The sequence below is a fragment of the Daucus carota genome, chromosome 2, assembly GCF_001625215.2.
Source record: "Daucus carota subsp. sativus chromosome 2, DH1 v3.0, whole genome shotgun sequence".
NCBI classification, from domain to species: Eukaryota; Viridiplantae; Streptophyta; class Magnoliopsida; order Apiales; family Apiaceae; genus Daucus; species Daucus carota.
In genome coordinates this window covers 28832276-28848420 of record NC_030382.2, presented here as the reverse complement: position 1 = coordinate 28848420, position 16145 = coordinate 28832276, and the positions used below count along the sequence as shown (strand labels likewise).

General features: G+C 35.4%; 3 protein-coding genes across 5 annotated transcripts; 2 read left to right on the top strand and 1 right to left on the bottom strand.

Annotated features, from left to right (window-relative positions):
- The first annotated feature begins 1230 nt into the window (after window positions 1–1230).
- LOC108209971 (RNA pseudouridine synthase 1) lies at window positions 1231–2806 on the top strand. Its single transcript, XM_017381194.2, has 2 exons — window positions 1231–1655; window positions 1907–2806. Exons 1-2 carry the CDS (start codon window positions 1283–1285, stop codon window positions 2563–2565), a joined length of 1032 nt encoding a protein of 343 aa, XP_017236683.1. The 5' UTR covers window positions 1231–1282; the 3' UTR covers window positions 2566–2806.
- On the top strand, window positions 2441–9592 carry LOC108209970 (pyrophosphate-energized vacuolar membrane proton pump 1). Of its 3 annotated transcripts, XM_017381192.2 has the most exons (9): window positions 2441–2579; window positions 3937–4165; window positions 5453–6027; window positions 6381–6760; window positions 6848–6934; window positions 7071–7401; window positions 7986–8396; window positions 8649–8708; window positions 9234–9592. In XM_017381192.2, the coding sequence occupies exons 2-9, from the start codon at window positions 3937–3939 to the stop codon at window positions 9438–9440; spliced, it is 2280 nt and encodes a 759-aa protein (XP_017236681.1). In that variant the 5' UTR covers window positions 2441–2579; the 3' UTR covers window positions 9441–9592. The 3 variants fall into 3 exon arrangements, with proteins under 3 accessions (XP_017236681.1, XP_063943147.1, XP_063943148.1); XM_064087077.1 differs by lacking the exon at window positions 2441–2579 and having other exon boundaries at window positions 2937–4165; XM_064087078.1 differs by lacking the exons at window positions 2441–2579; window positions 3937–4165 and having other exon boundaries at window positions 5454–5587; window positions 5689–6027.
- A 954-nt stretch (window positions 9593–10546) lies between these two features.
- LOC108206599 (uncharacterized) lies at window positions 10547–16145 on the bottom strand. Its single transcript, XM_017376952.2, has 10 exons — window positions 15876–16145; window positions 15711–15791; window positions 15518–15545; window positions 15301–15383; window positions 14027–14059; window positions 12833–12911; window positions 12671–12723; window positions 11842–11902; window positions 11172–11254; window positions 10547–10960 (listed from the first exon to the last, which is right to left on the bottom strand). The coding sequence occupies exons 1-10, from the start codon at window positions 15894–15896 to the stop codon at window positions 10871–10873; spliced, it is 612 nt and encodes a 203-aa protein (XP_017232441.1). The 5' UTR covers window positions 15897–16145; the 3' UTR covers window positions 10547–10870.

The following is a 16145-nucleotide window of genomic DNA, read 5'->3' as shown; positions in this document are numbered from 1 at the left end:
TATTCGCTTTTAAATTTCTGATCAATAGTCGATTGTTTGATTATTTTGATGAAATAATGGGATTTCAAAGTGCCTTGCCTTTAGAAAAGCAGAGACGATAGTGAGCTAGCCTGTATAGTTGACTCAGGGAAGGTCCATATGGTCAAGAATGGGTCATTTCATCTAATATCATGCTCCTCGCAGAAAGCGGAGCTTCGGAAGCCCATATCCGTCTAATCTAAGGCGGTGGTCCATGGATTCTAATGAGAAACCTGTTTTGATTAGGTTACTTGTTCCCCAAAAACTACGTCTAACTTGATCCCTTTTCTTGACCTGTTTGTGTAAAGAAACAGAAGAACTTTTAAGAAGTTGAGAATGCTAACATCTCTCTCAGTGCTTCTACTTCTTTTCCAAACACTTTATCAACTTATTTACTTCTTTACTTTAAGCAAGAAATCACTTTTATAAAATTTGTCCAAACGGCCCCATTGTTTGGGGATAAGTCATAACTCTTACGAGAACAATTACTCCATCTCGTGAAAAAGTTCCTAATTCCCCAAACGATCTCAGTCAAACCCAAAATCATCATCCCCACTTCGTTGTACACTATCATCGATCACCACTAATTCTAACGACCCCAAATCTTGTTATCACCAGATTCCTCTGTTCAATAAGGATTTTAGATTATACTTAAAAATTCGATAATTGTAACGAGACTGTTTAAAATTCATTAAAATATATTGTTATTCAAATACTTGTAGATTTTTTTGAATTTCATAAAACGATGCATTTTGTGAGATTGTTAAGTGTATTTCATGTTTTTTGAAATTCCACCGTGATTCATGAAATTTTGAAATAATGTGTTTAAATCTCAAAAACTCTATCTTAATTACGTAACATTTTATCTAAAATTCACATGAAATCAAAATCAGATATTCCCTCCGTTTCAAAATACATGTCCACTTTAGAAAAAAAAAAATTTGTTTCAAAATACTTGTCTACTTCAACTTTCAATGTAAAGTTATATTTCCAAAATCAACTCTCCTCCACATATTTCAAATTTATATTTCCAAGATCAACCATACACCACACATTAGGTTCAATTAATGACTTATTACACCTCTTTTTTAACGGAGGGAGTACTATTTATCATAAATTCATAATTATTATATATTAAAATCTGAGTTTAATACAAATCTGGAAATTGATATGGGTTAAATACATTGTTGAAAAGTACTATGTATTTTAATTTTTAAAGGTCGTACCGGAGTAATTATTGTGCAGAGCTTTTAGGTGGACAATAATGCCCTTCTTTCCTCTTCTTCCCACCCTCCGCCCTTGTTCCTCGATAATTTTGAAAAAGTTTGGATTTTTATCAATGGCCGATCAAACCCATTTTAATTCACCAAAAACCCATTTAGAAAATGACCACAAAAATGCAATTATTTACCCAGTGCCACTGTCCCCACCACTGCCATTGATATCAAAGGACATTGAGCTGAGCAGAGCCATGACTGCTGCTTCAAAATCAAGCCTTTTTAGTCTCTCTAGAACCCATGTCTTGTTTGAAGATGATTGGTTGCTTGCTGTTTGTAAACCCCAAGGTGTTTATTGTGAAGCTGTCTTGTCTTCTGTACCCTCTTTACTCTCTGCTTCACTTCACTCGGATCAGCTCGGTGAGTTTATGATTTTTTTTTCCTGATTGAGATATGATTTGTTAAAGAATTTTGATTACTTTTGAGATATCTTTGATTTTTCGCAATGAGATTAATATCAAAACCCTTTTATCTTAATTACTAGAATTGTCTTTCAGGATGCTGTATTTTAAGCATATTAGAGCCTGTAGTTGGATGTGATTTTGACCGTTTTTATTTAAATATTTTCGATGATCAGAATCCTAACTGGAGACCGTGATTTTAATATTTAGATGCCCAGGAAAAGCAGCCAGAGTTCCATCTTGCTAATAGACTTGATCGTGACACAAGTGGTGTAATGTTAATTACCAAATCACATAAAGTTGCTGCTAAGCTCGTGAAAGCATTTACTGACCACAAGGTTAGGAAAACTTACATTGCCTCTTGCACGGGAGCAACTCCAAATTGGCAACGCATCGATATTGAGTCAGGTCATGGTCGATCGAAGTTTGGAGCTTGGCGTGTATATGCGACATCAGATGTAGGTAAAAAACTGCCAGGCGGATCTGTTGTTAGAGACATGGCTACTACATTTGAAGTATTGTCTGTTAATGGACAATGCTGCACTAAAGATTCATCTCAACTAGAAGAAGTTAAATGTAAAGTTATTGTTGAGGAGAAATCTGTAATTGATTCTGGGGAGGGAAAGGATGAGATTGTTGTAAGAGCATATCCTCGAAGTGGAAGGACGCATCAAATTCGCTTGCATTGCCAGTACCTTGGAATTTCTATAAGAGGGGATGTCAAGTATGAAGGTGTCTGTGAATGGAAGGGGAAGGTGTATGACCATCACGAGCTTCATGCAGAGAGTTTAACTTTTGAGCATCCAGTAACTGGTTTGTCCGTAGTGATTCATGCACCTTTGCCTTTGTGGGCAAGCGAAGCATTGTAACCTTGGCTTCCCAAGTGAGGGTCCCTCATCCTTGACGCATGACTTCAATACCCTTAAATATTTTGATTCTTAGTATTATGTTATCTATTATATATGGAATTTGAGAATGTTCTGTGTATGTTTTTGGCTCCTTGGTGCTATGTATGCTTGGCTTCAGGTTCTAGTCCTTTTTACTTTGTTCCTTTTCTGATCAAACATGTCATGTCAATTTATAATAGAGGTTCAAATTTAATTTTGTAGATATTCTGTGAAGTGATTACACAAGTTATGTGAATTAATGAACTGATATGGAAACCTAGATTTAGTGGGATTTGTTAAACTTTCTGAACGTTGAACTACAAGTCTAGTAGATTGTAGTTTTATTTTTATTATTAGATATTTTTATCTGCATTTCTGATGAATAGTTTATGTATGTAAATATTTTTGGATTTTATTATATATCTTATTTGTATGTTCAGTGATCTTTTCTTTATTAGAAATAGTCAAGATGTGATCAAGTCAACTGATTTTGCTTCCTCCATGCTTCATGTGTAAGGAACTTCATAGAATATAATGAAGTACTTTTTCCAAATGATTTGATCTTGAAGATGCTGAACATGTTCTAACTATTTGTGTTTGACCTGAATATAATGATATATTATATTGTATCCTTACCTTCATGTGTTTATATTATTAACATAAGGTCAAATTCAAGTCATTATTCTTTCTAAAACCTCTAATTAAACATCCTCAAAATGGTTAGCTTGATCTACATATTGTAAATTAGTGACACACAAAATTGACCGGAAACCATTTATATATAAGACCAACACAAATCACTGCCCAAGATGTAGATTTAGTTTTAGATCTGCTACTTGTAAGTAGTAATAAAGTATATCAGTTCGCTAACAATTTAAATTTTTACTTCCCAAAAAGCATGTAGCCATATTGATGCATTTTGTACAAATATTTTTGCAAGACCCGAGTCCTGAGATGGCTTGTGCAGCTACTTGTTCCGTGAAGAAATGTAGCACATTGACAGCTTAAAACTAATTAAAATAATTTAGCTTAGAAATATTGTAAAAAGTGGAGAAGAGTAATACTTCTGGATGTGAAAGTCAAAGTATTCAGCTGGTAGCCATACGTTAAAAGGATAACTGTGTCTACGTTATACCAATTAACATACTACCAGCCATTAGGCACCTGTCAAGAAGGTACGAAGTTTCCTCTAGCATGCAATAAACATTAATTCCCATAACCAATATACATTTTCTCTATAGTATAACTAAGACCCCGTGTGTATATCCAAATAAACCATTATCTCTCAACTTTCATTTGGTAGCAAAACATTTTTTCTCAAAATTCTAATAAAAAGTAATCTTGATTTCTAAGATGGGCTTGATGAGTGAGGCATTAGCACAGGTTCTCATCCCTCTGGCAGCCTTTATTGGGATTGCTTTTGCTATATTTCAATGGTTTCTGGTCTCAAAGGTGAGGGTTTCTCCCGGAAATGATAACAGGATAGGAGACAGGTTGATTGAAGAAGACGATCAAGAGTTAGGCATCAACGGTGAAGAAGCTGTTGCAAAGTGCGCTGAGATTCAGAATGCCATCTCTATCGGTGAGCGTTCTCTCTAAAATTCACAGATTGAAATTCATTTGCTTTAGAGGGTCTAACATTTACTTATCTACTGTCTTGAACTTTCCAGCTAATATAAATCTTCCAAAATGAAATAGAATGAACTGCACAAGTTGTCAATTGCATCAATCCCTATATTTTTTTACCAATACAATTCAAAATATTTGTGCTTGATCTCATATTATATCTTTGTTCAGTTGATGGATTGAAATTGTTTGATTTCTCCGAGAACCGTATGCAGTCTGCTAATAGAACTTTCAAGTTTATCATCAATATCTGTTTCCTCTTTTTCTTCGTGACTGACGTATTTTTTGTAGCTTTGCACTTTACTTAATTGTCTTTAACTTGAAGTTAGTTTCAGTTACGAAATATATACTTTTTATAGAATTGAGCTTCCGTCAGCAGTAAATGCAAATTTAATATGAGTTTGTAAATCCCAGCATTTTCCTGCATATGGATTTAAGTATATAAACCATTTGCACGCAACACGTGTTGGCGATGGTTTTGTGACATTGATGGAGTTACAGTTTTTCATGGTAACATATTTTCTGACATTGTAAATAAGTCAAACGTGATGCTGTTGATATTTACCTTCTTTTGTTTCCCTTTTATAAGTTATTTTCTTTCCTGAATTTATTTATCTGCATCATAACTGTTATAACTGGGACTTCTACCTCTAAGACTTTCAAAGAGAACAACAAAAATTGTGCTTTTATGGGACAGAATAATTCGAACAAAGAATTTTGCTTGTGACAACTGATATGTGCACAAATTTCAAACAAGGTCTCAGTATAAATGCAGTAGCCATTATACATTTTCTATTTAAGTTTTAATCCATTTAATTCTGTTAAATCTGAATTCATTAATTTTCATGCAATTTTAAGCATTCACTAAGATTCTTAAAATTATTCTGCAAACACTGTTCCCCTTGAGTATGTTTTTCTGGTTACCAAATTATATTTGAAAAAATAAGCAGACAATGACAAACCTGCAAGAGTGTGTTTCACCCTGCAAGAATATCCTTCGTAGGACATATATTAAAGGAGATGGACTAACGACTAATGTATTCTAAAAGAAGCACAGTACACACTATCAATCAAACTCCCGGATCTTAATATTTGTATTCACCCACTAAACATTCAGATTTAAAAGTCTAGTCTCGACTTTGCATTTTTTTTTTGTAGCATTAGTTTGATTTATCTTTCCACGGGCTGTACCATGTTACTCGTGACTTATGTATACTTGTTTATCTAAATTCCACTTTCGCAGGGGCAACATCTTTTCTTTTGACACAGTATAAGTACCTTGGCGTTTTCACGGCTGTATTTGCTGGTGTCATCTTCCTCTTTCTTGGATCAGTTAAGAGTTTCAGCACCAAAAGTCAAGCCTGCACTTATAATACGGGTGAACAATGCAAACCAGCTTTGGCAAATGCCCTTTTTACTACAATAGCTTTTCTACTTGGAGCTCTCACATCAGTCCTATCTGGTTTTCTTGGAATGAAGATTGCAACTTATGCCAATGCAAGAACTACTCTGGAAGCAAGGAAAGGTGTTGGCTATGCATTTGTAACAGCTTTCCGTTCTGGCGCAGTAATGGGATTCCTTCTTGCTGCCAATGGCCTTCTGGTTCTCTATATTTCAATTAATGCATTCAGGCTATATTATGGAGATGATTGGGAGGGACTGTTTGAATCTATTACTGGCTATGGTCTCGGAGGTTCTTCGATGGCACTCTTTGGCAGGGTTGGTGGAGGAATTTACACAAAAGCAGCTGATGTTGGCGCTGATCTTGTTGGAAAGATTGAACAAAATATTCCAGAAGATGATCCTCGAAACCCAGCTGTAAGTCATTATACTACACATCTAGGCATGATCTGTTTAAGAATTGAAGAGCATATCTCATGATATTTATGACGTTTTTAGACGATTTTTTACACATGGGGATAGTTATGGATGAGAAAAGGAACATATTACAAGCAAAGACATAACATGATTTTCTGAAATAGAACTTGTAGTCGGGCCTTATTCTTCAGAAAATGTAAACGATACCTTTTACAAGAACTCGAAATACAACGTGGATGACATGCAACCACTTAACAAAAAATCATTCTATGATGAGACTTGAGCTCCATTTTTGTTTCCTCTTTTTGCATCTAAAGAGTATAAATATTTAGAACCTTTCATTTCAAATACAGGTGATTGCAGATAATGTGGGTGACAATGTTGGAGACATTGCTGGGATGGGATCTGACTTGTTTGGCTCTTACGCTGAGTCCTCTTGTGCAGCACTCTTTGTTGCATCAATATCATCCTTTGGAATCAATCATGACTTCTCAGCCATGTCTTATCCATTAATTATTAGTGCAATGGGAATTATAGTTTGCTTGATTACAACACTGTTTGCTACCGACTTCTTTAAGATCAATAATGTGAGTGAGATTGAACCTTCCTTGAAGCGACAATTACTAATTTCAACTATCCTGATGACTGCTGGGATTGCGATAGTCACCTTTGTTGCTCTACCATCAAAGTTTACTATCTTTGACTTTGGGGACCAGAAAGTTGTCAAAAACTGGTATTTATATAATCTCCCACTACCTGTTGTTAAGGTTTAAGTTGTTCATGTTGCATTACAAATAGATAACTTGGTGTGATGCTGCAGGCACATATTCTTCTGTGTTTCCATTGGCTTGTGGGCTGGTCTTGCTATCGGATACACTACTGAGTATTATACTAGTAATGCATACAGGTTTGTAGCTCCTTCTCTATATCAATCCAGAAATTTGTTGTCTGGAGCTTCATGTGATCTCTTTTTTTTTCTATATATATACATTTCCCGTATATTATAGTGATTCTGTTAATGTTATATTTTTCAAACATGGCAGCCCAGTACAAGAGTTAGCGGATTCTTGCCGGACTGGTGCTGCAACAAATGTAATCTTCGGCTTGGCCCTAGGATATAACTCTGTTATACTTCCCATATTTTCCATAGCCATTGCTATTTATGTGAGCTTCAGCTTGGCAGCCATGTATGGAGTAGCAGTGGCTGCTTTGGGAATGCTTAGCACCATTTCTACTGGTTTAGCCATTGATGCCTATGGCCCCATAAGTGACAATGCTGGTGGGATTGCAGAAATGTCTGGAATGACTCGCAGCATACGTGAGAGAACAGATGCTCTGGATGCTGCTGGTAACACCACTGCTGCAATTGGAAAGGTAATTTTATTAGGGAAATAAATATATGCTTCAGCAAAGCAGCAAACACGGTTATTATTACTATTGCATATTTATCGTCTGTCAGGGTATGATTCATGTATTTAAGAGTACACAAGAATAGGCAAGGATAATTTCCTGGTGTTGATATGAATTACTCGAGGAAGTTATTGAAACTAATATAGTTTTTAAAACTTAATGTAGACAATTGAGTAGATTTTATTATTTCTTACTGTTGCATACTAAGATTTTATGCTAATTTTCGGTCATTAGACGATAATCTACCAAGCTCAGTACGTGCCTTAAGTTACGTAGTTAAATAATTCTGTTTCTAAAACTTGGGACATCGAGGCAGTTTTAGTTCTTGCTTGTCTCTCTTTTTTTTTCTTTTCTTCTTTTTTGAATGACATTTTCAGTGTTTCTATCAATTCAGCTTGAAGAATAAGAATTAAGAATTTGTCTCGAAAATTTGTATAGCCTTTTCCCCCTCTTTTTGCTTTTGCATGTTTTGTTGTTGCATAGCTGTTATATTCAATTACACTAGAACAACATACCTCTCACTATCTCATATATATATATGGTGTCAGGGTTTTGCAATAGGATCTGCTGCTCTAGTATCCCTGGCTTTATTTGGTGCTTTTGCAAGCAGAGCAGAGATCAAAACTGTCGATGTTTTGACTCCAAAAGTCTTCATCGGGCTTATTGTAGGGGCCATGCTGCCTTACTGGTTTTCAGCCATGACAATGAAGAGTGTAGGCAGTGCAGCTCTTAAGATGGTAGAAGAGGTGCGTAGGCAGTTTAGTAGTATACCAGGTCTTATGGAAGGAACAGTAAAACCAGACTATGCAACCTGTGTCAAGATATCTACTGATGCTTCACTTCGAAAAATGATCCTACCTGGTGCACTGGTTATACTCTCACCACTGATTGCTGGAACATTTTTCGGAGTGGAAACTCTTGCCGGTTTACTTGCTGGTGCACTGGTTTCTGGTGTTCAGGTATGATGTTCTTACACTTTCGCAGTATTGTACACAGTTCGACTGAAAGATTGAATACTTCTACTTTTAATTGCTCTATGATAGGTTAAACTTAAAACTGTATTTTTTAAAGAAACATATCCAAGATATGACATGCTTGAACTTGAAAGAGTCACTCGCCTAAACCTTAAGCATTATCCTCGTTTATTGTATATAATCTATGGCCCTCCTGACTTTTATATTTGTGTCTGTCCATTTCTTTTCTATTTTTAGGTTGCAATTTCAGCTTCAAACACAGGCGGGGCATGGGATAACGCAAAGAAGTATATTGAGGTAAAAGTCTTTGCTTTAAATCGCATTTTAGAGCAAGTCCAATGGTAGATGCACAATAGCTATGGCTATCGCTAATATAGCACCACAAAATATTTTTGTGCTAAAACAAAAGTTGTGCTTCAAAGGTAGTTGCATAACTAGTTTCAAATTAGTAAATCTTTTGACTTTGAACTAAAACTCTATGTTTTTGGTATTTGGTAATGTACAATGCAATAGTAATGGTTTGACTACTTCACCTTCAGTTATAGTGAATGAGGACGTGGCAAGGGTACATAAATCCATCATTGATTTAAAAATATAGAACCAAGGATGCACTTATGCATATTTGGGTCCAAATAAGAAACCCCTTTGAAGTTGACTTTTTTGCATTCGGTGCCAAATTGTAGAAATAGAACCAAGTCATTGCATTGGACTTGCTCTTAGTGATAGAAAGTTTAAGAAATTATGAAAGTATTTTAGTAGAGAACTTCGTTGTCTAGTTTTTAAAGCTAATCAATGGTTGTGTTTGTTATGTGATTTGTAAAGGCCGGTACTTCTGAACATGCCAAGTCACTAGGGCCGAAAGGATCTGATGCTCATAAGGCTGCAGTTATAGGTGATACAGTTGGGGACCCACTCAAGGACACCTCGGGTCCATCGCTTAATATCCTGATCAAGCTCATGGCTGTTGAGTCATTGGTGTTTGCCCCGTTCTTTGCAGCTCATGGAGGATTGTTGTTTAAATGGTTCTAAAACCTAACTTTAACCTTTTAAAAACCAAACTTTGTTCTGGTTGAAGTTCTGAAGTTTCAATGTTACCGTTGTACCTGTGTCGCATAGGATGATTTACATTTCTCGGAGTTGAAAATTATCGACTTTCTCTGGTATCATTGGTTTATATTTAACTCTAGCATGTTTAATCAGGTGAAATCTGCAAATTTTCTTGTTCTGCTTCATTAGATTGAGGCATATAACTACAAATATTGAGAGCTGGACTAAGCCTCCTATCTTTGGCAGCAGTGACCAGTGGTGGGTTTGGTTCGATCAAAGTACCCATGGATGGAGTACTAAATAGAGAGTAGGGTGTTTGGTTCATGCTTAATGAACCCTGTTAACGAAAGTCAGAACCTCAATTCCATGCATAAGTGTTTGAATTAGTTATCTGGTGGTGTGGAATGTGAACCTCAATGTTTTTAGTGGTTAAATTATACCCTTCGCACCACTTGGATTTCCATACCATCCTCATTCCCATTAACTTCCATACCATTCTCATTACCATTAATGCCCATTCTCATACTTTCCATTTCCATTCCTATTTTCAGTCCCGAGTCCCGACCATAATCCAGACACCCTCTATATGTACGCTCGCTGCTTGCTAAACAGCGCAAAATATTAACAGTACCCTCCATTTCCATTCCTATTTTCAGTCCCGTCCCGACCATAATCCAGACACCCTCTATATCACTATATGTATGCTCACTGCCTGCTAAACAACGCAAAATATTAACTGTACAGATAGTCTCCTGTTATTGACTGAACTTTACTCTCAAATATATTGGCACCCCTGGGACTCCGAATATAATCGGAACGGATATGGTATCCTACAAAAAAAACAAATCACACATTCATTTTATTTTTTCGAGCCGTTCGAACTCTTTAACATGCTCAGTTTTTTTTTTTGCAATTGTGTGTAGTAGTACATTTGCTTTGCTTGAAGAACTAAAAAAGTATTTGGCATAAAAAGCAGCAAACTTTTCAAGGATACTGAAAACGTAGAAAGCATTATAGTTTTTAAATTGCATGGTGAAGAGCATTACGCATTGCAGTAAGATTCAGATTCAGGGCTGCTACGACATTCATCAGTTTTGTAAAACAACATTCATCTACATTTTCCACTTCCAATATCAACATAAAAATTTGGCAGCAAACTGGAATCTGGAGTTTCATGTGGTTTTAGAATGACCAGTGTTTCAACTTTCAACAGACTCGGCAGACAAGAGGATAGCAAGTACATGTGTATTCCAATTACTATGGATTTGTAATGAAACAGTTAATATAGGAACTGATGTTATGCTAGTTGCCCTCATACTCCTGTGACGAGAACTTCCTACTCTTTCCAGCACTCACGGTATAGTTGATTTAACACGCAAACCTTGTCATGAAACCTGAAAGTCAACTATGGTTTACTTCTTCGATGAACCAAAACCCCCAAACCCCATCATAGCTGCAACATCAGGGTCCATCTCAACCTCTTCCTCAGACGCCTTCTCTTTCTGAACCACAAAAACATCAAAATCAACCGTCAGAAACAACCTGCTACCGGGACAGACTAAAATGACATTAATATCATACTTGAAGGGAACTAAACAATCCAGGTATAGTGCATATATAACTTTTCTTCTTTTTCTATTTCCCTAGTGACTGATAAATTAGGAGACCAAAGAACCTGCAGATTTATATCCAAAAACATACTATGAAACTGACCTTCTTCTCTTTCTTCCGTTCTCGACGCTGACGCTTTTTTTCCTCTTCCTCTTGCTGTTGTTTAAGGACCCGTTCGTCCAAATCTGTAAGCATATATCAAAGACTTTTTAACTTCAGTTTTAAGAACTTCATGCCCATATACTAGTTAAACATTTAGTTACTAACAAACTAAAAAACTGATCAAATGATTGGCAAAAGCTAGTCCAGCACATTGCAGTTCAATTTTGCTACACAGGTTATTAATAACATAAAAGATTATAGATATTTTTTAGTAAGTTCTCAAAGCAAAACATATAGGCCCTATTTGGCAATTTGCTGTTAGCGGATTAAATTAGTTGTTTTGACTAGCTGATTGAAGTAGTTGTTTTGACGAGCTGATTGAATTAGTTGTTTCATGTGAAACTCTTTGGTAAATAGCTTTTTGTATTTTACCTAGACACATGTCAATCCTCTAATCCAAAAAACTCCTCCAAGTAGCTTTCTGGGAAATTAGCTTTTTGTGTCCAAAAAGTTATTTCAATCCACCAACTACCAAACACTAATATTAGCTTATTCACATGGTCAAACCTCTAATAGGGCTCAAACCTCTAATTTTTTACCAAAATTCTAACTTCCAAACAGGGCCATACATTTATATATATATATATACATATTTCCATGCATTTCATACCTTGCTCAGTAAAGGTTCCAGGTTCTTTTCGCTTCTTGAGATTATCAAACCGCTGCTGGACCTATACAACACACAAAAAATATGCTTTGAGCTGCTGGTATCCCTATGTGACATCTTAACACTGGCTGTTTTTGTTTTTGGATTCAAAAGAGTCAAAATTTACATAAAATAAATTACAGTCAGCATGCATTCAACATATAACTTGGTACTTTTGTAATATTATATTGAATAGACTCCCAGGTTATCCAAGAGGCAACAAGTAAAGCAGCTAAACGTTCCCAAAAAGACCAGTACAGAACATGTCTGAGATAATAGTAGTTATATTGTTGATAGTGTGGAAATGACAGAATTCTTTCATTGCAATTATCAACTTCAAAGTTATATTAGTAAGGTTTCACTTGATAGTTAAAACGATTTCTTTTAGTACAAAAACTTTACATTCTTCCTTTATATTTCTTCGATGAAATTGTGGTACACAAATTAGTATGAACATTTTACTAAATACTATTCTACTCATCCCTTTTGACTGATAAATAAGATGGGTCATGGTCCCTGACATGTGATTGATGCAACATACTACCAACGGATTTTTTTATACCGATAGGCATTAAGCTTAATTTTTTTATGTAAATGCAGGGGACTACAGTGTCTGCCGAAGAAAAATAGACTCATTTTAGGGTTTTTGCCTAAGAACGGGGAAAAAAAAGAGCATTGGTAGTATGTTGCTAACAATAGATAATTCTAGACCAGCTGCCTAAAAAGATTTCTAATACTTGCGCACTGGGAAGAATAATTTAAATATAAAAGCATTCTTTCACATGTTTCTAACCTGCTCAAGAGATGCTCGTTCTACCCGCATGGACATCCCTAAGGCTCTTTGATCTGTAGAAAATATGAGAAGGATGAATGGACTGATTACTGTACGTCTGTAACACACTAGGATACGGAATTAGATTGGAAGAGGGGGGGGGGGGGGGGGGTATTTACATACGTTTCTTTCCATTGATGTGATCCAAATAGTTTGCAGAATCCTTCACTACACATTCACATACTGAGCAAAAATAGCCAGCCTGCAGTGCCATAACAAAAATTTTAGTGGACACTACAAATTGCAGGTTTATGAAGTTGTCAATATTATCTGCACCAGTTATATATGTCATAATAAGGACTGACCTTTTAATTATATAAAAAGAGAGATTAAGTATTTAGCCAAATAACATTAGCATAACATATAAAGTTTGGACCAGACTACCAGCCTTATCCTTAATTTTCATAAAGTGGCTTTTCACAAGGGTTCAAACCTTATGATTTATCAGATAGCAGACTGACAATTGACCAAAGCGTAAAGCACGACCTTAGCGAAGGCCCAAGCTCTAAATCTTACATGACAATATTGTCAAAATATAAGGAGACTAGAACTATAACCAAATAAAAGACAAACAAAAAAAGTTATTTGATCTGTAGTAGAGAGACCGATATATTGTACCAGTTGGGAAGAGAAAAGTACAAAATTTATGATTTTGGAAACCAATATGGTACATAACAGAAAAGGGAGAGGTAGAAATATCAATGACAGAGGTATAAAGAGAATATTGAAGTCAAGTGCTACAGCAATTAGCAGCAATAGGGTTCACTGAACACCAACTTGTGACAGACCAAGCCTAAGAGAGGGTTTAAGAAAACTCAGTTACAAAATGGCCTCCACAAGAGGTAATTATACAAATATATATTTACATAAATCTTGCTAAACAAGAAAAGTCCCAAAGTTTGAGGTAAAATAAGATATCAATAGCATCTGTAAAAGATTCCAGAACAAAAGTATGTGTGACAATTGACCAGAAAGACTTCAAAACTTGCAACCATCAGTATTTTATGCTCTGAAATTTACACAGTTCTATTCAAAAAAAAAAGGGATGCCTTCCTGGACATCCTTTGACCTTTTCCAAAAGATAAAAGGCATGTCTCTACTATGTAGTTGGTATAGTTTTGTAACTCATTTACAATGTACCATATGACAGCAAATATCTGTTTGAGATTAATACAACATTTAACCTTCAATTTATAAAAATATATAACTAGACGCCATTAGCATCTGTATATACTTAGCTGAGATAAACGACATACTAACTCATCAAAATTGAAGAAAGTGCTGTATATATTTATAGAAATGGAATTAGGGAAATACCTGCTGGCTTAAAGGTGCTATTGGTGTAACAACCTGCCAGAGAGAAAGAAAAACAATATTACAGCCTTCTGCGCGTCACAAGGAAACTCCAAGAAATTATCACATAATGTTCCCCAATATGTCCTCATTATGCATTATATTAGAGCACAATGATAGAATATATATACACACATATATATATATACAAAAGGGTGGTTCCGGTACAACCTTATAAGTTACAAACATAACAAACTTTTTGAAGCTTGATTATTTCAATTGTTATTTTTTGTAAATTATAACTAGTAAAAATATTTGTGACATCATGTATATGTGTGTGTGACTGTGTGTCAGTGTGTGTATAATCACGAGTGTGCCACACGCATATAACTTGAGTTTAACATCATCTACTGAACAAAAAGTTAACTTGTGCTGGTATGACTAAGGTGAATTTATTCCATAATAGATATTACAACTTTTTATATATCCTATTTAGGTATCATGAACCCCAGAAGAATAGATTAAACACCAACATAATTTTTTTTTCAACACAATGATACTAGTGTTCAACACTCGATGTTAAATCCTAGTTATAAGTGTGTTGAACACACATTAAACGGGAAATCTAAGTTCAATTATTTCAGCATTAATACCATATATAGATGATGATTGAAACATAGGCAAAAGTTTGTAAGTTTGAATCTTTGAAAACAAGAAATTATATGATCTGGTACCTATATATATATATATACACACACTAAATTAAATTGTTGAACACTAACGCACAACAGGATAGCTGCATTCTGAAACAAAAAATAATTTTAACAGCTATGTGGACCTAGTATGCATGCTTCTAAATTAGTTTAGTTAATCATCAAATGTATAAATGATATGCAAGGTCTTAGCCTGATGGTTGAGATTTAAGACAAATCCCCCAAACTAATTGGTATCATAACATGTTCAAATCTCATCAATATTAGTTGTATTCTGCTTTATATAACTTCCCCACAGAGTGGGTGTTGGTGAATTTTGTTCTGCTTTCGCGAAACCAAAACTCTCAATCAAAACAACAAATTATATGAAAGACCAATATTTAACTGCTATACAGCAACACATAATAAACTGGAAAAAAAAACATTATAGCCACCAATACTAAACAATCCTAAAGAGTGAGGACGCCATTTCTTGATTTCCAAATTAAGATGCTAAGCATTTGAAAACCTTACAAAATCACAATTAACAGGTGACATAGAAGTAAACAAAAAAAAAATACTACCTAAGGACGAAAGATTGCTTACCTGAGTTTTACCCAATCGGGATTCGAGGTCCACTTCATAATCTCTATGCTTCAGAGGCTTCCTCTGCACAGGAGGACCTTTCGCTGCAAAAAAGCAAATTCGATAAATTCAACATAACTGGCATAAATGTACCTAAAACAAGGTATAATATGAATTAAATGCAGTAATGTGTAACTAATGAAGCACAAAAGATTCAAAAAATAAAAATTTAACTTACACTTGCCCTTGGATTTAGCTTCCTCCTCCTGCACGAAAGCTTAAAAATTGTAAGTTGTTTAAGAGAGAGTTATATACATTCTTGCAAATTGTAACAAACAATTACTGTAGATCGTTAATGATAAGAGAGAGAGAGGGAGAGGGAGAGAGAGAGAGAGAGAGAGAGAGAGAGAGAGAGAGAGAGAGAGAGAGACCTTAAGTTCACGCTTGCGAGCACGTTCCAAATACTCTTCTCTGTCAAATTTCTTTCTGAAAGTATTATCAACTCCAGCGCCCTGCACATGGACATATGTATGAACATCAAGATGAAATTTTTAACAGTAAATCACATAGAAGGGATAAATTGCGGTAAAGCGTACACCGGTGCCTGACTGAGCCATAATCAAGCTTTCAGCTTTTAGTTAAACAATGGCGGAGGAATTTCGGTCAGTTTTGTAAAATAGATGATTCAAATATTGTGTATCTAAATTGTAAATTCCTAATGTATGGATACAAATATGAAGCTTTCTAGTTTCAATTGACGGAAGAATATAGATACAGTACAAGCCCTAGTTTCAGCTGCGAATTCAATCCTGTGATCAGGCAGCACGCACCAAACAGTAAAACGGCGTCGCAGCTCTAGGGATTGC